Below are 21,349 nucleotides of genomic sequence, written 5' to 3'. Positions count from 1 at the left end.
TTCTTATCCCTCTCTTGGTTAAGACAAGTTTCTTCATATCGTTCAAAGTTCAAAGACATGAGACAGGAGAAAGAGAGAGCCACCTTTTTGCCAAGTGTTCTTATGACTTGGAAGCAATGGGCATTTGTTCATGACCCTGTCTGATTTTTGGCACATAGCAGATAAACTCTAAGAAACACACACCCCCTGTTACACGGAGAAGAGAGAACAGACATCAAAGCACCACTCATTTTATTTTTAGATACCTTATCAAGGCTATTCAGGTTTCTTATGAAGACCCAATAGAAAAAAAAAAAAAAGAGAGAGATTATCACCCTCATGCTCGTGCAATATGCCCTAAACAGGTCCCATTTCATTTTCTTTAGACTTCAGCCATTAGAATATATTCAGACCCACTGGTTCCCTTCTGCCTGATTGCCAGAGATACCTCCTTGGGAACGCTTTGCTAGGACACAAATACGATGCATGCAAGACAAATCAGCATAATTTCCAAGTTACTTGCCGCTTCCAGGAATGCTAATTTCAGTAATAACTATATGCCTTCCTTTCCCAAGATGTTAGTACTGCCATCAAAGAGATCTGGGTCATTTTCCTGGCTTTGAAGCTCTCAGCTTCCTCAAACACTACAGGAGGCAAACCAAGAAAAGCTAGAGAGTGACATGCAATAGAAAAAGAATTTCCAAGTACCGGGTTCCTCTAAGAATATCTTTTCATTTTGAAGTTTTGAAGAAAATGGCCTTTGCCAAGACCAGAGAAGATAAAATCTCCATTCTTTTAGGGCTGACCTATCAATGGCCACATTTCTAGGAAAGGCTTGTGCACTGAAGAAGAAACTGATGCAGAACTTCAAGTTTGTAGCCAACTCAAAGCCACAAAGAACAGCAACGTATAGAGATGGAGCCAAGTCCTTGAAATATCCGGGAAGCAGGAAAATTCTGGTGCGGTAGAAAGGATAGACCTGACTGGGATGTCCAATAACAATAGCACTGGCTCATGGAGACGAGGTGTGCCTGGTTCCTGGTCATCAAACTGACAACAGGGGACACCCAGCCTTCCTGGTCCTCCCACCTCTCCCACAGTGGCGAGGACCATCATCAGCCAGCAGAGTGGCCTTGCGCACACAGCAGGGGCCCTGGAGGACTCAGGAGAGCTGACAGTCTTTGCCACTTAATTCCTGTTGAGTGTTGGGCAGATTATTTGACTTCTCTGAGTCTTGTAAAATGGTGATAATAAAGCTTGTGTTGACTACTTCCCATGGTCACTGTGAGGGTCAAATACAATAACACACAATATCATCAGAGTGTATTACAATGGTATAAGAGATGGAAGATATGGGCCTAGGAGACGGGTTTCCTAAAAATTATATAAACCTTGGCAAAGGAAGGAGAGTATAAGTTATCAAACCCAATTCTCCATACAATAAACCTCTACCATATCTCTATGCCATTCAAAGACCACCAACTAACAGGAAACTCAGAATGCTTGACTGAGACAGGCTGGGTGGCATGTGGCTGCAGCTCCTGGCCGGAGCAGGTCTCACTGGCGAGGGAGGGCAGTGGTCGGCTCTTGTGCTGTCCATCCTGCGCCTTTTCCTTCCTCCGGACAAAGCACTCCCTACTCTCAGCGCCCTCTGCCGTCGCTCTCTCCCACCTGTAATGGGAGGGGAGCTCACCCCTCCCTGGCTACAGCTCATAGCGGGTAGAGGCTAGGGTTACAAGTGATCTCAGGGGCCGGTCAGAAGCCTGTCTTGAAAACCATAAACAAAGAACTAAGAGAAGAGGGGTAGCTTCTCCCAGCAGACACGAGGAGGCTTGGGGCTTGGGTGCAGGGTGTATGCAGCCTGTTTTATAGGAATCGGAAGAAGCTGATTTGAGACAAGGAAGTTAACACTGAGAGAGGCAGAAACCCTGGACCTCCTGGTGCTGCAATGCCCTATTCCAGAGGTCCCTGAGCTCTCCACCACCCCGCCACCCTGCCCCCAACACAGCCGGCCCTTCTTAGGAACACATGGCCCTGCTAAGGAAGTCCTGAAAAAGCATCAGTCACGTTTTCTAATACACAATCAGGATGCATTGGCCCCACACTAAAGAAAGAGTAATTACCATACTAAGGTAGACTCATGGTCCGTTCAAACTGGCATCCTATTTATGGCAAACACACCAAGGTCGTTTGCAGAAAACCATGCTTGTCTTCAAAAATTCAAGCTCAGGGCTTCCCTGGTGGCGTAGTGGTTGAGAATCTGCCTGCCAATGCAGGGGACACGGGTTCGAGCCCTGGTCTGGGAAGATCCCACATGCCGCGGAGCAACTGGGCCTGTGAGCCACAACTACTGAGCCTGCACGTCTGGAGCCTGTGCTCCGCAACAAGAGAGGCGGCGATAGTGAGAGGCCCGCGCATCGCGATAAAGAGTGGCCCCACTCGCCGCAACTAGAGAAAGCCCTCACACAGAAACGAAGACCCAATACAGCCAAAAATAAATAAATAAATAAAATAAAATAAAAAAAATTCAAGCTCAAATGGCTTTCAAAACATCCTAGCCAGGCCGTATGTTCACTATGGTTCTGTGAATTTATCTTCACCCCTCCTGCACCTGCTTGTATTTTCAGTCTTTATCCACTCTTCAAGAAAATCCAAGGCCAATATCACTGATGAACATAGATGCAAAAATCCTCAATAAAATACTAGGAAACATATCCAACAGCATATTAAAAGGATCATACACTATGATCAAGTGGGCTTTACCCCAGGAATGCAAGGAGTCTTCAATATACGCAAATCAATCAATGTGATACACCATATTAACAAACTGAAGGATAAAAACCATATGATAATCTCAACAGATGCAGAAAAAGCTTTCAACAAAATTCAACACCCATTTATGATAAAAAACTCTCTAGAAAGTGGCCAGAGAGGGAACCTACCTCAACATAATAAAGGTCACATATGACAAACCCGCAGCCAACTACATCGTTCTCAATGGTGAAAAACTGAAACCATTTCCTCTAATATCAGGAAGAATACATGGTTGCCCACTCTCACCACTATTATTCAACATAGTTTTGGAAGTTTTAGTCACGACAATCAGAGAAGAAAAAGAAACAAAAGGAATCCAAATCAGAAAAGAAGAAGTAAAACTGTCACTGTTTGCAGATGACATGATACTATACATAGAGAATCCTAAAGATGCCACCAGAAAACTACTAGAACTAATCAATGAATTTGGTAACGTAGCAGAATACAAAATTAATGCACAGAAATCTCTTGCATTCCTATACACTAACAACGAAAAACCTGAAAGAGAAATTAAGGAAACACTCTCATTTACCACTGAACAAAAAGAATAAAATACCTAGGAATAAACCTACCTAAGGAGACAAAAGACCTGTATGCAGAACACTATAAGACACTGATGAAAGAAATTAAATATGATACAAACAGATGGATACCATGTTCTTGGATTGGAAGAAAATGACTATACTACCCAAAGCAATCTACAGATTCAGTGCAATCCCTATCAAACTACCAATGGCATTTTTCACAGAACTAGAACAAAAAATTTCACAATTTGTATGGAAACACAAAAGACCCCAAATAGCCAAAGCAATCCTGAGAAAGAAAAACGGAGCTGGAGGAATCAGGCTCCCTGACTTCAGACTACACTACAAAGCTACAGTTATCAAGACAGTATGGTACTGGAACAAAAACAGAAATATAGATCAATGGAACAGGATAGAAAGCCCAGAGATAAACCCACACACATATGGTCACCTTATCTTTGATAAAGGAGGCAAGAATATAAAATGGAGAAAAGACACCCTCTTCAGTAAGTGGTGCTGGGAAAGCTGGACAGCTACATGTAAAAGAATGAAATCAGAACACTCCCTAACACCCTACACAAAAATAAACTCAAAATGGATTAAAGACCTAAATGTAAGACCAGACACTATAAAACTCTTGGAGGAAAACATAGGCAGGACACTCTATGACATAAATCACAGCAAGATCCTTTTTGACCCACCTCCTAGAGAAATGGAAATAAAGACAAAAATAAACAAATGGGACCTAATGAAACTTAAAAGCTTTTGCACAGCAAAGGAAACCATAATCAAGACAAAAAGACAACTATCAGAATGGGAGAAAATATTTGCAAATGAAGCAACTGACAATGGATTAATCTCCAAAATATACAAGGAGCTCATGCAGCTCAATATCAAAAAAACAAACAATGCAGTGCAAAAATGGGCGGAAGACCTAAATAGACATTTTTCCAAAGAAGATATACAGATTGCCAACAAACACATGAAAGGATGCTCAACATCACTAATCATTACAGAAATGCAAATCAAAACTACAATGAGGTATCACCTCACACCAGTCAGAATGGCCATCATCAAAAAATCTACAAACAATAAATGCTGGAGAGGGTGTGGAGAAAAGGGAACGCTCTTGCACTGTTGGTGGGAATGTAAATTGGTACAGCCACTATGGAGAGCAGTATGGAGGTTCCTTAAAAAGCTAAAAATAGAACTACCATATGACCCAGCAATCCCACTACTGGGCATATACCCTGAGAAAACATAATTGAAAAAGAGACATGTACTGCTATGTTCATTGCAGCACTATTTACAATAGCCAGGACATGGAAGCAACCTAAGTGTCCATCGACAGATGAATGGTTAAAGAAGATGTGGCACATATATACAACGGAATATTACTCAGCCATAAAACGAGATGAAATTGAGTTATTCACAGTGAGGTGGATGGACCTAGAGTCTGTCATAGAGTGAAGTAAGTCAGAAAGAGAGAAACAAATACCATATGCTAACACATATATATGGAATCTAAAAAAAATATGGTTCTGATGAACGTAGAGGCAGGCCAGGAATAAAGACGCAGACGTATGGAATGGACTTGAGGACACGGCGAGGGGGAAGGGTAAGCTGGGACGAAGTGAGAGAGTAGCACTGACATATATACACTACCAAACGTAAAACAGATAGCTAGTGGGAAGCAGCCGCATAGCACAAGGAGATCAGTTCAGTGCTTTGTCACCACCTAGAGGGGTGGGATAGGGAGGATGGGAGGGAGACGCAAGAGGGAAGGGATATGGGGATATATGTATATGTATAGCTGATTCACTTTGTTATACAGCAGAAACTAACACAACATTGTAAAGCAATTATACTCCAATAAAGATGTTAAAAAAAAAAAAGATAATCCATTCCAAGTATGTACTGCCTACTCTGTGAAGCAATACTTCTTATTTGGTATATTTGTTATAAGTAAACTCATAACAAGGCTATTCAGTGCTCAAAGTATGACCTACAGATTCTTTGTCAGCTTTATTCATGTCACTCACTGTCTGAGTTTCTGTCTTTATCAAAATTTAAAGAAAAAAGTTTCAGCCCCCTAGCTCCCCATTAAATCAGTCTAACCATCTTTCTCTAATTCTATGTAGAACTATAGTAAACAGAACCAGATAGTACTCTTGTGTAACCTCAGTGTCCCTGAGTGTTTTAGTCAGTGTTCCCGCAAATAAGAAGTAAGAGTAAATAGTGAAATAAAGGCAGAAATAGAAAAATGAGAAAAAATTTAAGAACACGGGAATTCATTCTATGATACATACAACACAAAAAGCCTGGAAAAAATATTTCCAAAATCGTTATTTTTCAGTGCCAGGATGATGGACAAATTCTTTTCTTCTGTATATTTTTCTGCATTACTAAAATTTCTACACTGGGTACGTACTACTGCTCTAATAAAAAAAGTTACTGAAAAAAAAAAACACTGGGAGAAAAATGTGTAAGTGAAGAGTTAGATGGTCAGAACTGAAGTTAAAAGAGCAACTGACGATGGAAGAGAGTCTTGCCAAATGTTGTGAGGACTTCAGGCCCTCGCAGGGAAATCAGCTCTGGCTGGGGAGCCCTCAGCCAGCCTGGATTCTAGCAGTTCCAGAGGCAGGTAAGGAAATAGGCTCAGAGCAGATCGGACCCTTTCACCAGCGAGCTCACTCCACTTTAGCGAACAGTCATACCTAGAACAGAAAGGCACTTTCAAAGATATTTTAAAAACAAATATAAAGGACCTCTGAACGAAAAGGCTGGAAGGCCTAGGTGCCATGCTTGCTTTCAGAGGCACCAGGCAAGGTTGGGTTCTAAAGCTTAAGGCCAACGAGCCCACCAATGAGGAGCTAACGGGGGCCACCCGGGGAGAACGTGCCTGGATCCTCCCCAGCTACTGGCATGTACTGGGTGTCCAATACATACTCACATAAAAATGACAATGAACTGAATAACCATGATGAAATGTGTAGGTGGTCAAAGAGGTACCACTAACTTGCACACTAACAGGGGGAGAGGCCCAGAAGGAAGGCTTCCTGGAGGAGGTGACACTTGTACTGGGTTTAAAAGATAAGTAGGCATTTGCCAAGCAGAGAACGTGGGAAAGAGTGGGTAGGGGTCCAGGCAGACACAAAGTTATGCGCACTCAAAGAAAGAGAAGTTGTGCAACCTCAATATCGCTAAGTATTTTAGTGGGTGTTCCAATAAATCCGTAGTAAGAGTAAATAGTAAAATAAAGGCAGAAATAGAAAAAAGAACACTGGAATTCACTTTGTGATACATACAAATGGCTTAGCTTCATGGAAACTAAAGTTGATGGAAATGGAAAGGGAAGAAAAAGGACAGCGTGAGCAAAGACAAAGGCTGCAGGGAGAAACAGAATGTGAGCCATTTATTCTTTTAGCAAATGTTTACTGAATGCCTGCTCTGTCCCAGGCCAGGGGGGCTAAGAGCTTGGGGTGCAAGAGAGAGCGTATGTGTAATTCAAACCAACAGACAACAACCCCGTAAGACCGGTACTGTTCTCCCCATTGCAGAGATGAGGAAATTGAGGCTTTACAATGAGCATGCAATTTGTCCAAGGACACAGAGCTCATAAATAGCATAAATCTAGTTTTAGGTGTGTTTTATTCTAGCCAGGCTTTCAAGAACATTGATGTTTGTTTGTTTCTTAAGATCATGGTTAAAGCTCAGAGGATACGGGGGAAACCCATGCAGCCCCTATTCCGCAACTGAAGTGGAAAAAAACATGAACATTTCTTACTTTCCTTTTATGAATTTTTTTCTGCCCTGGAGGATAAATATGTGGGAGTCATGAGTTCTGACTTATAAACGTCCAGGGGCCTTTTGGAACAACTACTAGCATGACAAGATCAGGCTCTGGAAACAGCCCAGTTATACCAATTGGCAACTGATTAAGTCCATCCACTTCAGAATGTGCTCAGATAGCAAGGGGAGCAGATCCAGTGAGTGGCCATCTGAGAAAGGTCAGTCGGGTTCCCTCCAAAAACGTTTCATAAAGACAAAGCCAGATTCAGGATTTGTGTGGAAAATGTTAAATACACTCTGTGCTGGAAAACTCAGAGACTCCCTAACGGCTGACAGCCTGCAGGAGACTACTCAGTAAATGACAAATCTTCCAAGAAGTTGAGCTGAATGATTCAGAAGTTGTCTAAAGTCAGCACTTGAATCCTCCAGGTTCCCTATGTCTGGCCAAGTTAATGCAGGTTCCTCCCTGGTGAAAAAGCTCTTCTGAAAGTAGGGAAGCTTTCAGCCCACGAGGTATATTTCTAAACACAAACATACATACAAGCAAACAGTGTTGACAAAGAACAAAACACTTGCTTACATTCTTCTTCTGAGACTAACCGCATGCCCTCAGGTAAAAGAGGAAAAAAGTTTTATTTTTTTTTAGGGTCATTGAAAAGTCATTTGGGTCTATAGTAATTCTTCCTTTGCCACATACTTTAAACTTCTACTTTTCAAACAAGAGGTGTTTCTTGTGGGCTTATGAAAAAGCTACAAGTCTCTAATCAGAAATAACATAAATTTTCTCCATTATTAAATAGGAAATTAGTTTTTCCTTTTAAATTTGATTTCTTTTTTAATCCTTTAATTAGAATATAGTTCTAAAGCTTGCAGTTATACAAATCTATTTTTGTGTTCCTTTTGGAGAGACAAACATGACATTTTATGTGTGATTATCATGGCACCTCACACAAAAGGGTCATTACTGTATTTGGAATATCTAAGGTAGGCCTGGGATTATCTCCCAGAGGGTACCCCTTCCTCTACCCCCCAAAAACTGGCATTACTTATGCTATCTTGGGGGGAAAAAATAACAAATAGAAATACTCTTCCTAAAATACTTTTAAATGTGTATTTTCATAAAATAAAGGGGAATAACTTTATTGCAAAACTTGTCTACAGTTGAAGATGTGATCTGAATTCCAGTTTGACCTGGAGGCTCTTTAATCAGGGGGCTGACTGGGGGATGATTTCAGCCTAAGTGGATCCTGAGATCATTTCTGTCCTTCCCTTTTTCCTCACGTAACATTAGGGTTTCCCGATGCTTTAACATTTCCTTGGAGATGGCTAAGTAACAGAGTTCAGCCACAGCAGCATGTAACACCGTCTTCTCTCCTACATTCAGTGAATCTGTTCCCGCTGGCCTCTCACGTCGGCATCCACTCCAACTTATTAGGACTGACAAGCGTACAAAACTTGGACTAGAGAAAAATATTAAAAATATAACTTAAACATTTACTTTTAAGGCAGTAAAGAGAGATGGAAACTTCTACCTTATTCCAAAAAGTTGAGATGTTCACGGTCTCTTACAGTAACCAAAGCTGCAAACAGGCTAGTATTCCAGGGCGTGTGGGAGAAATGTTTGAGACCATCCCAAAGTGCAAGGAATGCTTACCCTGCTGAAACGGAAGGCAGTTCTATCTCCACTGGCCTATGAAAATCAAGGCTACGTCCGACCACCTCCAAGTATCCCTTCCAAGTTTCAGCTTTTGTTTTTGAGATATTCGACTTTTCCAGACAAACTGAAAACGAGTGGCAGAGAGACCTCTGTTACTATATAATACGGCCCTATGGTAGGGTACAGTCTCCGTCTCTTAAATGCGTAACTTACTGGGGATGACTTCCCATATGCTGGAAAAAACAACAAATACATCTGTGAAGATGGGCCTCATACCCTGTACTTACATGCACTCCCCTGACCATGGAAATTCTGACTCGCCATAAAGACAGTTACATCTGAGGCTGGCTGTTCCTATCTCCCAATCCAGCTCCCTAGGGCTGGTCCTACTTCAGTGGTTCCTAGTGGTGTCCTCTGACCAGCAGTACCAGCATCACTGGGCGGGGGGGACTTGTTAGAAATGCACATTCTCAGGCCCCCCCCAGACCTACTGAATCAGAGACTCTGGGGATGGGGCCCAGCTCCCCAGATGACTGATGCCCTCAAGATTGAGAAGCACAGTTGCACAGCAGTTAGCTATCAGACCACCAGCGTTTCTACACCCAGGGCCTGCAGATGGCAGTAAAGTCCAGCTAGAAGAATTACAGGCACTAGAAGCTCAAGTTCTAAGTCCTACAGAACCAGCCTGCCTGACCACACTGTTCTTTTTTAATAGTTCCTTAACAGCTGGCTTAGCCTCCTCCAATGAGTTGGAAGGTCACAATACAACTCAGCTTCGAACAGGAACTAGACTGAAATTCTTCTCGCCGCCTGACAGTAGACATATTAAACCAACAGTTTCCAGGGATGCAATCAATATTAAATGATCTTAAAGGTTTTTGTGTTTAATACGGTGAGGATACAAACATACTTTAAGAATGAAAATTTCAATACTGATTAAATAGAACAAGATAAGAAATTCAAATTATTCTCAGCCATTGTGTGTATCTGAATAAAAATAATGCGCTTGATTCTGAATGATCAGAGTTCCAACCGTTAAAATCTCATTGAATTAATGTGACAACAGTGAGAAGAGAATTTTTCTACTGTAAAGCATGTATCAGGTAGCCCTTTACTAGATTCTGTGAAAACCCTGAATTTTGCATTAACTTTTCCTATACAAACTACAAACATCTCTAGTGAGGATGTGGAGCAACGGGAACTCACACACAGCTGGGAGTATATATCAGTACAAGCACTTTGGAAAACTGTTGAGCAGAGTCTACCAAAGCTGAACATACAATATCCAGGACCAGCAATTCCACTCCTGGGTCTACACTGCAGAGAAGTGAGCACTTCCATCTACCAAAAGCCTCATAAAAGACTGTTCTTAGAAGTGTAACTCCTAATAGTTACAAACGGGAAATAATCCAAATATCCACCCACAGTAGTGGAGATAAATATTATGAATATGCATACAATAAAATATACCCAGCAAAGCAAACACAAACCAACCAACAAACCAGACTACTGTTGCACAGAATATGGGTGGACCTCAGCTGAGTAAAAGGTGCCAGGTACAAAGTTAACACACACTTATCCAAACAGGCAGAACAAATTTCTGGTGACAGAGGTCAGCACAGAGGTTACTGAGGCTATCTACCAACAGGCAAGAGGAGCTCACTGGAAAAGTTCTAGGTCTTGACCTGCGGAATGGTTACAGGGGTGTATACATATGAAAAGTTCATTGAGTTGCACACTTAAACTGGTACACGTTATGTATGTTATACTTCTTTATAAAGGGAGAAAAAGTTAAACATACACAAAACATTCTTGACAGGTGGTCATGTAACTATTTTCAATATCCATCATAAAAATCTAGACTACTGGGCGACTATATAGTTATCAGAGTATCATTTACTGCAAAAATACTGTATTTGCTAAGCTAAATCTCAAAATTACATAAAGAAAACAATGGGTTTTCCTTACAGCCAATGTTACGCCGTCAAATCAATGCATCATCCTATGAAAAGGCGAAACCTTTCTGGCTTGCACTCCCTGGTCCCAAACTCCATTTACTCTGCCACTTCATGCCATCATAGGTGGCAAGTGATGTCCATCATCCCAAGCCCCAGCAGACCCTGGATGTGGTCATCATCTCGGGGGAGGCTGAAAATGCTGGCTCCAGCATTCCTGTCATTAGCTACTTGCCTGAATCTCTTTGAACCACCCCTGTCCTAACCCCTGCCACCATCCAGCTCCCCTCCTGCCTCACAAACCAAGGCCTGTCCCAGGGCTGGGATCGTGTTAAGACAGCGCAGCCTCCAGGCCAATGTGGACCTACTGGATCCTAGGTTCCGATCCAGTAGGACTCAGACGCCAAGCCAGCTGTCGAGTGGGGGATTCCTAATTACACCCCAAGAGCAGACACCTCCAGGCCTCGAGGCCCTGAACCCGCACTGCTCTCCCCAGGCCTGGGCCGCTCCCTCCAGCCCACCCGATGGATCCACAAAGAACCCGAACGGGGAAAATCCGCTCTGTTTCTGCGCTTCCGGCTGAGGTTTTGAAAAGCGGAGCAGCGGGCACTTGTAACCAAGATGAGGAACCACGTGTTCTGCTAGACACTCGGGTCCCGCCCGCGCGGCCCAAGGCCGCGCAGGGCCTGTTCCGGCTGCGCCTCGGCTCTGCGCTGACCCGGGAACACGCTGGGGTGCGCGCGCGGGGGCCGCGGGCCAGAGGGGGCGCGCCCCGCCGCCGCCGCCGCCGCCGCCGCCGCCGCCGAGAACCCGCCCGGGCGCCGCCCCAGCCGCCGCTTGGCGCGCTCTCGGGCCGGGCCGCCTGGGGCAGGAGGCCCGGACGCGGCCGGGCGCGCCGCCGTCCCGGGGCGGGCGTGTTTACCTGGGACTAGGAACACGTGCTGCCGGGCGCTAGTCCCTTCTCCGCAGTCCACGCCTGCCGCCATGCCGCCCGTTTGGTCCCGGCGGCCGCAGGCCTCTGAGCCCTGGGAGGGCGGGCTCGGCGAGAGCCCGGTGGCAAATGGCGGGAGAAGGGTCGATTCCGGGGAGCGCGGCGCGCGGAGGGACTGGCGGGGCCCGGAGGGCGGCCCGCGGGGCGAATTTCGTTTCGTTTACGGAGCCCGTCAGCGGCCCGGGTTAAGTTTTTAAATTGAGCGCCAGGCCCAGGCCGCCGGCCCACTGACGCGTCGCCCGCCGGTGGGGAAGGGTCGCGGCCTCTCCCCTCCGCGGCTCGGCCAATGGTAGGTGCTCACCCGCGGCACCCAGTGACGCGGCGCGGGGGGCGGCGACCCAGGTTGGCGGCGGGCGGGGTGGCCTCGGTCTCGGGGTGGCCTCGGTCTCGGGGCGCCCGGTCACCGCGCCCAGCGGCTCTCCGCCCAGGGACTCCCCACCCTGCGGAGAGCGGGCCGAGGCCGGGTCTCTGCGGAGTGGGGCTCCCGGAGGGATGACGCCTGCCATCTCCGAGGGCTGGCGGACTCGCGCACACCTAGCGGGAGGAAAAGCCTGGAGCAAATGCGCGTTAAGGACAACAGCTATCACATCGGAATCCTCATGCCACCGTTCCTTGTCAACGTTTCTTTATATCATTTGCGTTCTGCGTTGGAATTAATGTCAGAATCTGGTGTCCTTCGTGATTCATAACAAAATGCATGTAAAGCGGTCCTCAAATTGGGGTTAGTCCTCATTACTAAAAAGAGGGGCACAGTTCGAGGCTCAAAACGTGCATTTGTTGTTTTGGAAGACATTGATTTGTAATGAGTTAATAATTAAGACTTTTAAAAGCGATGTTAAAAAGTTAAGAGTCATGAAATTTCGGGATTTAAACTTTTAAAAATAAAATTTTAATAGTACATGGTTTTAGAAAAGAAGGTAATAAATATTTGTCTCATACTTAAGAATAGTATGACTCCCTGCTACCGCAGATCCCGAATCCCCCTCCCCAGGGGCAATCACTGTTAACAGTTTCGTGTCTGTTCTTCAGAATTTTTCCATTCAAAAACAAGTTTATGTGTCTTATTATTTTTTTTTTGCACAAATGGAAGAGTAATATACATAACTCTTAATGCACTTAACTTTTTTTGCTTAATCTTGAAGAGAGTTAAATTCTGCAGCACTAGATCTATCTCAGCCTTCTGAAAAGATTTTTTATTTCAGTCCTGTTTCCCATGAGGGGAGACAAATGCAGCTCAAGTTGACTGCAGGACACACCTGGCAGAGAGGAAGCCTTTCTGGTTGAGGAGGGGTACCCAGGTGCTAACTCTGGGGCAGGCAGCAGATTGGTATTGCTCTAGAGCTGTTTTCATCGTTCTCTGATCCTTTCCAGCCGTTTGCTGTTTGAACATCTGTTTTTATGTGGTTGTTTTCACAATGCAAAGACACTTTTATCTGCTTTTGTACCTTAACATTGCCATGAACACGTTTCCCATGGCATCCAGAACTGTCATCGGAGACATGCTATTTCACACTGCTAATGTACCAAGGTTACTTGACCATTCCTTAGTGTACAATATTTAGATTATTTCAAAATGTTATTCTAAAAAATGCTACAATGTATACTATATATGGACTATGCAGCAGTTTGAAGCAATGAACTAGATGTACACGTAGCAGCATGGATGCTTTATATCAAGAGGGAAAAAAAGTAGGAAGAGATTTATGGCAGAAAACCATGTAGGTAAATTAAAAACACATAAAACAACATTATATCTTTTAGAAGGCTATATGCACATTTAAGGCCATGTATCCCATAAGAAATGGGTGTCTTTAAAAGGGAGGGGAATGGGATTGGGGATGGATAAGGAATGAGAAGGCAAGCAAAAGCAAAAGAGGGGCCAGGGTGCACGTGGATGACTGTCACTATGTCCTATGAATGAGAGTATAATTCATTCTCTGACATTTAGGTCCAAGGATGAAAACTTTTTTAAAAAAATGTGCTGCAACAAACATCTCTAAGCAATTTCATTTATCCACTTAAAAAAATTATTTAAGTACCTTCTTGGAAGGGGGACCAGTGGTGATGTTGGAGACTGGCTCCAGATTCCTATTGTCCTCAGGGTAAAGTCCAAGGTACTAAGCTTGAAACACATGGCCCGTGAGATCTGGTCCCCACTTGCCCCTCCAGCCACAGTTCCTACCGCCTCCCTCCCTCCCCACCTTGACCACAGTCTGGCCGTGAAGAACTGCCCTCTGTCACATCCAGCACTTGACACTGTGTTCCTAATGTCGGAACCACGCTACTCTCAACTAGCCTCATTCCTCTGCCTTTTCTCTCACCCTCCACTTCGCCTAGACAACTTTTCATCATGTATCAGGCTCACTGAGACAAAACCTTCTCATTGCACCCCTCTTCCTGTCTCCAAACATCCTCCGCATGAATGAGATGCCTCCAGTCTTCTCGGTTACCTCACTAAGGAGTGAGCCGGATTTTCAGTCAGTTCCTTGAGGAAGGACAGCATCTAATAATTCACCAGTGTATCCTCAAAAAATAATGATGCCTTTCACTGCATACCAACTGTGACAAGTACTGCGCTGAACATGTAACTCTGACTCTTTCAGTCCTCCCAACAGTCTTAAGGGGGAGTATCAGTATGATCCCCATGTTTTACAGAGGAAGAATGTAAAGTTTAGAGAGATCAACTAATTACCCAACACACACAACCAGCAAGTGGCAGAGCAGGAATTCCAACCCAGAAATTGGGCTCTTAACCTTCCCTCCCTCCTTCCCTAATGTCCCAATGCCTAGGACAAAGCTGTATGGGCACATGGCATATGCTCCACAAATATTTTTGAATAAACATGTATGTGGATAGATAGGCAGTTATGGTAACAGTCAGTGTGGCTTGTGGCATTCCTAAGTTTTATAAACAAGAACAAAGTGATTACATCTAGTATATCATAAAATATTCCATAAATTAATTTTTATACTAGTTATACTAACACGCAAAGAGACAAGCAGGTCGTTCTTCAAGGAATAAGAAGGGAACAGCGACATTAATACCTCTGAGTAGAGAAACATAGAAACTCTTCTAAATGCCAGAAATAAGAAATGTTCATTTTCTAGTGGAAAAAAAAAAAGGAACTGGGGAAAAATTTAAAAAACAGTTCAGAGTCCAGTGACCTCTACCCGTGCTTAGTGGTGACCAGAACAGAGAGAGCTTGAACTAAGGGTAGTGATTTTTTTTTCTCTCATAGATTATTAAACACTTATGAGAATTCTTATTTCAAAACAAAATAAGAATGAAAATCCATGTTTATCATCACTTTCATCCTAAGAAAGAATTGTTGTCTTGTTGCCAAATGCTCATCTAGGGACAACAGGGAAGGCAACACGGTACTGGGAGAATAATATGGGGAGGAGAAAGGCATCAGCTCTCAAAAGGGCCAACTATTTAGAAAAGAGACCAAGGAGTAGTACTGAACCATTCTTTCTGGGGAGAATATTTCCTTTATATTCACTCTCTTATCCAACCCAACCCAAAACAGGATCCTACTTGTTGCAAAAGGTTGCCTATTGTATATGCAAATACCCACATATAAAATTGTGAGATCTGCCAGTTATAGAACACCAAGAATGACTGAAGCTATTGAGAAAGAAAGAAGAGCAGCCCCAGACATTCAGAAGCTGGCCCGGGGCTCCCAGCTGGATCACGGTGACTCTCCCAGTATCTTAAACAAATCTCCCAGAACACCTGCCTCAGACAAGGCTGTCCTGAGACCGCAATAAGATGAAGACAGAGCAAGGCCACTTCATGATTTGGGCAAAGCACACAGACAAAAACAGGTCACTCTGCCACCCACAAAATGCTGAACGCCTCCTCTGTTAGCTGAAATGAGGGACTGCTACTTCTTTACTAATTCCAGTTTCATCCTCAGCCCAGCTCCCCCCTCCCTGTAGAGGAGATTGATTGGGACACCACTGTCTAACAGCACCCAAACTAGAGTGGATCCCTGCATCCTTAGACCCTCCCCAAGTCACCCAACCAGAGCCCAGCCCTCCAAAGCTTCCTCCCAACATCCTCCATCTAGTAAGACGCCCCTGACTTCCCATGGCCTGTGTTCTCCCGTTCAACAGCAGGGGTGTTCCTGGTGGTCTTGGGCTAAACTTGGGGTTGACACTGTGTTTACTCATTTCCCTGTGTGTATGTGTGTGTGTGTGTACAGTTATAAACCTTACATACATTCACATAAAATTAAGGTAGTAAGAAAATTCAGGCAATACAAGCTCCAAAATGTACTTTTGCAACTGAACTACCTATAGGGCTAGGCCACCATGGTCAAGTGAATCAGATAGTCAGATAATTACATATTTTGCTGCATGATGGCCTAAGCAATCACCATACACTTCAGAAAATTTCAATAACTTGATGTCCTAGTTATTCTCACTTTGCTTTTATATGAAGCTTTTAATATTTTCTGCAGCGCAGAGTTTTTGAGATGTGTTTTTTAAGCTATGAGTTACCTAACAAGTTAATAAATGGAGAAATGCCAAAATGCTGGCTATTTTTCATTTATTTTATTTATTTATTTTTTAAAAACATACTGACTTCTTTTTTTTTCCTGTTTACAAAATCCATCATAGTTTTTATTTTTTTAATTAAAAATTTTTTCATTTAAATATTAATTTTCAAAAGCAGGGTACAAACTTGTATAGAGAGTATGATTACAACTAAGAAGAATAATAAAAATAAAAGATTGGTGACTAACATCTAACCATAGTTGTCCTTTAATCATTTCTTTCTACTTTGATATATTCTCCAAAATTGTTCAGTTAATATTTTTAATTTGATAATAGCACTATTATTAATTTCTAGGTTGTTTTTGTTTTTTACTCTGTGCTTCCTCCTAGGTGCTAAAACAATAATATTCTGGTTCTCTTTTTGGTAAGTCCTGATTGCTTTTACTAATAATTTCATAATTAAGAGGCTTAAAAGATACACATTCATTTATAACATCAAAACAGTACATTGCTGCTGTTCTCTGCCTACAAGTAAAATACTCTTCAAATAGTAATAAGATATTTTATTAACTAATTTTGTTGAACTAGCTGAAAATAGGAACTACAACTGCTAAATATGGCTGATCTGTTGCAAAAGATTAACAATTTTTCTCGTAATGTGAATTCCACCCCATGTTTTGTTCAACAGCAAAAATAAGTAATGACTGACTATTTAAAGAGGAACTGCTGCATCTTCTACAGAATAATAGTCAATTTCATGTTGACTTTTGTAATTACAGTGACCATGTGACATTCCTGAAAACTCAGTCTTCCTTCATTAGTTTATTAAATATTCCTAGTTTTTTAAGAACTTAAAACGATTGTCCTTTAAAAGTACGTACAAACTTCAATTTTTAGAAGTTTTTGATAAAAGGCAGGAAATAACCTAATAATGAAATAACAATCTCCTGGTTGTTACTTTGTATTTGGTGCTTGGTACCTCTCATTCTCTCTCTCTCTCCACTTGGGCCAATCTAAATTAATTGTACAATATTACTGACACCTACTCTGTGCCAGACACTGTTTTGGTTGCTTGGGCTATATCAGTAAATAAAACATATAAAAATGCCTACCCTCCTGGGGTTTACATTTAGTAGAGGGAGACAGAGAAGCTATATACATAATAAACACATTCTATAGTGCAATAGAAGAGGGCCAGTAGTGTGTAGGGAAGAAATACAACAGGGCAAGTGGGTTTGTGAGGATGAGGAGGGTTGCAATTTTAAATAAAGCAATCAGGGTGGGCCTCATTAAGAGGGTAACATTTGAGCAAAGACTTGAAGGAAGAAAGGGAGTTAGGCATGTATATATCTGAGGGAAGGGTGTTCAGGCACAGGGAACAGCCAGTGCAAAGGCTCCAGACTGCAGCTTTTATGGCACATTCGAGGACAGCAAAGGAGGCTGTGTGGCTTGAATGGAGTGAGCAAGGGGAAGAGGTAGCAGGAGATGAGTTTGGAGAAGTGAGAACCTTACATGCCATGGGAGGGGGTAAAATGGGATTCCCCAGAGGGCTGACCAAGGAGTGCTAAAAGAGTGTAATAAAGCATAAGGAAAGGGAAAAAGGTAGAACAACCAAGAGTCGTTGCAACTAAAAACGTGAAAGAAGCCCAGTGTCGCTCAAAAGTTTTCCACTGTAATCCACAGTAAGAAATATATTTTACAGCATCACCCAGCCGTCACACAAAAGACACACATACAAATAAAACAAAAGTTTCACAAACCAATACTTACACACATTATGTTCAATGTACTCTAATTCAGGCTATTAGATTTCTTTTCTTTATTCAATGCTGATAACATTGACTAAGTTGATTTCACAACCTAGTAATGGGTTGTGATGTACAGTTAAAAGAGCACTGCTAATCAGTAATATGATCATTTTGGCTACACCCTAACATGTGGATGACATAATCAACATCACTGTCAACTCTATGAGTGAGCTTTGGCTAGACACACATAAGGCCTAATGACTTTAAACAGGGAACCACCATTAGCTCATTAATCAAAAGCCAATGTATATACAAGATACTCTGCTTTCATGACAGCTGTCGTCATATAAAAATATTGTGTGGGCTAAGTCACTATTAGGAAATGTAAAACATGTGAAATTCGGGTACATCATTTCTGACAGGCAGCCAATATTTATGGTAGTTGACTAAAGAGACTTTACTTCAAATAAACAAATGTTTAATGTTTCCGTAAAAGCGTAGACATGACCCTAATTAGTAAATTTGCTAATAGATTTCTGTTCATTATCTCCAGACCAATCTTTAGATATATTTGTTTTAGAAAACAGTGCAAATTTTAGAACTTGATCTCAAAATGTTTTGAGAGTTTCTCAAAATGTTTTGAGAGTTTCTCAAAATGTTTGAGAACAGCTTGGTTTTATGAGTATATAAGCACTGGTACTTTTCTGAACTGTTAAATTGTCCTTTCAAAACGCAAAATTTGTTTTCAACTAGGTTATACTTTTAAATATATTTTTTTGCCACTGCAAAAAGTTCTTAGATTTGCCATTGGATAGGTTCAAGTTTTATTGTACACTGGAAATATCCCCTCCAATCCAACCCACTTACCACACAGCAAGTGTCCAATTTTTCCCACAGTGTTATCCAAAGGATCTTTCTGCAATGATGGAAATGCTCTATATCTGTGCTCTCTGTTAAGGTAGCTGCTAGCCACTTGTGGCTTTTAAGCACTTGAAATGTGGATGATGTGAAAACCTGAACAAGTCACTGCCTTGCTTAAACCCCTTTATTTCCAACAATGCTTCAAATAAAATTTAAAATCCTCAACTTGGTATTCAAAACCAAGATGAGCTGACGACCCCTGCCCACCACTAGGTCACTGTGACCCCAGCCTCTCAGGTCTTCTTTCTGCCTCTGCAACATGCCGTGCTCCTTCTACCCTCAAAAATTGGGCACAAGGTGTTCCCTCTGCTGGGAAGTTCTTTCCACTCCTACCCAAAAGCCCTCTCACGTCCTCCTTTCCCGGCCAAAGCCTACTCATTTCTTAGGTCTCCTTCTCTTCGTGGCTCACGTATTCATTCACTCATTCAGCAAATGTTTGTTGAGTTGCATCTATGAGCCAGGCACTGTGCTAGGGGCCGGCAAGTGACAGCAAAGATGGTAGGACAATAGACAGGCTCTTTGTCCTTGTGGAGCTTTTAGTCTAGTTAGGATGACAGACTGTCTAAAATAACCAAAATAAGAGTAAATTGTGATAGCATCTTAAATCAGGGCTCTGAGCTGTACCAGAGAATAATCGCAGGTGGGGAGAGGATTCTCAGAGGATATGACATTTTCACTGAGACCCTGAAGGAAGGAGGGAGCCACATATGTGAAAAAGATGAAAAAGGGCACTGGAGAGCACTTATCACAGCACTAATTAAACTTGTCCCTGTGATTACATATTTAATGTCTGTAAAGTCCATGAGGGCAGGGACCCTGTCTATCTTGTCTTATTTTCTCATAGCACAGAAACTGGCACATAATCAATGCTTAGTAAATTCTTGTTAGTGGATGAAGAAGTAAATTTTTTGAAGTCTAAAAATTAGAACAATTGCTGTAGAATAATTATGAAAGGAAAAATAACTAGTAAGTATTAATTATGATTTACTTTGGCTTATAAAGATAATTTTATCTAAAGGTTTTAAACCTTCTAAGTACAACCTGTAAAGTACAAATAATCATTTCTCAAGAATCAAGAATTTGTTGATATTCTATGAATTCTCAGAATGTCTTAGTGAAGTAACTACTCGTTGATTCTCATCTTCCATGTCCAAGTTCCTACTGGTTATTAAATTATTTACTAAATTAAGCCTCACTGAGGCCATTCCTTCCATTCGTGCTCCAGGTTCTTTCTTGGCTGTTCCAATGAGGAGCATATCAGCTCACATTGCACAGTGAGTTCATACTTCAAGTATCCACCTACACTAGTCCAAACAGATAGCATTTATAGACATGATGTAAAAACTGAAAAGCCATAGATCATGTTGTAAAGCCAGACAAGCATCCCTATGGGAATGAGGGAAATACAGAACAGTAGGTTGGAACTGGCCCTGCAGGCCTACAGTCTGGGCTCAGAGGCAGGCATAGGCAGCTGGGAGTTCCATTCTGGTGGGTACCAGGAATAAAGGTACCCCATGTGAGACAGGGGTCAGGGTGGCCTCATTATTTCAAACCAGGAAATGAGGTAAGGATGGATGAAAGGCAGGATAATGGGATGAGGGAAGATGTAGACATAGCCTCGAAGCCAGGACCTGGCAAAGCCATCTGTGACTAGGTGACTGGACCTTGGGTATCCCCAGTATGACCAAGGGTAGGAGGCCTGAGCTACAGATATAAGACTTGGCTCTGAGTTGGGAGCTGAGTGGAGGAAATCACAAGATTACTAGATAAGGGGGCAGAAGTGGAACTGGAGGTAAGGAGGAGGAGGATAAACAGAAAGAAAACCTACCTTTTAAGATGAACCTGGAAGCTGGAATTCCAAAACGCATGTGGAAGAGGATAATTACTGAGTAAAACACGGCCCACAGAATCTACAATAGGAACCTGGATTCTCTCAACATGATACAAAAATAACAGAGCAATCTGAAACTGGTGTTAAAATAAATGTCTTAGAGACCCAAAGAGATAAAGGAATGCCCTCATAAGAAGTGACAAGATATTATAAAATTTAAAAATTGGTAGAAATAAAGGAAGAACAATGGTATATTTTTAAAAATCCATTTAGATTCCTAAAAATGAAAAATACAGTCATTAAAATAAATGCATTAAGTAGAATAAATTCTATACTGGACACAGTCAATAGAGAAGTGATAAATTGGAAGATAGTAATGAGGAAATGACTGCTATATATCCCTATATATACACACATATGTATGGTATGTGCATATGATATACGTACATGATATATACACATATATGATTTTTAAACTGGGCAGGAAGAAAATGCACTTTGTTTCAAGATAGTCCTTACCCTTCTAGAGAGAGAAGAGACAATGGTACAAAGGCAGCATCAACTATATCTATAATATCTTAATATTTAAAATATTTAAAGCAAATGTGACAAAATTTCTCTGTACTTCCCCAAT

The 21,349-nt window shown here is 42.2% G+C and overlaps 1 protein-coding gene across 6 annotated transcripts in view; it reads right to left on the bottom strand.

Annotated features, from left to right (window-relative positions):
* RNASEH2B (ribonuclease H2 subunit B) overlaps positions 1-11,832 on the bottom strand; it is an 83,378-nt gene extending 71,546 nt beyond the window's left edge. For 4 of the 6 annotated variants that reach the window (XM_061170664.1, XM_061170660.1, XM_061170658.1 and 1 more), the window contains exon 1: positions 11,644-11,832. In XM_061170664.1, coding sequence (XP_061026647.1) covers positions 11,644-11,707 — 64 coding nt within the window. In that variant the 5' untranslated portion in view covers positions 11,708-11,832. Of the gene's footprint in view, positions 1-8,763; positions 8,891-11,643 lie in introns of all 6 variants that reach the window. The other 2 variants (XM_061170661.1, XM_061170662.1) reach the window with 1 other exon arrangement.
* Positions 11,833-21,349: the final 9,517 nt, after the last annotated feature.

Source organism: Eubalaena glacialis, chromosome 16 (genome assembly GCF_028564815.1).
Source record: "Eubalaena glacialis isolate mEubGla1 chromosome 16, mEubGla1.1.hap2.+ XY, whole genome shotgun sequence".
Taxonomy (NCBI): domain Eukaryota; kingdom Metazoa; phylum Chordata; class Mammalia; order Artiodactyla; family Balaenidae; genus Eubalaena; species Eubalaena glacialis.
The sequence above is the reverse complement of the archived record's forward strand: the minus strand, read 5'-3'. Positions and strand labels throughout refer to the sequence as shown.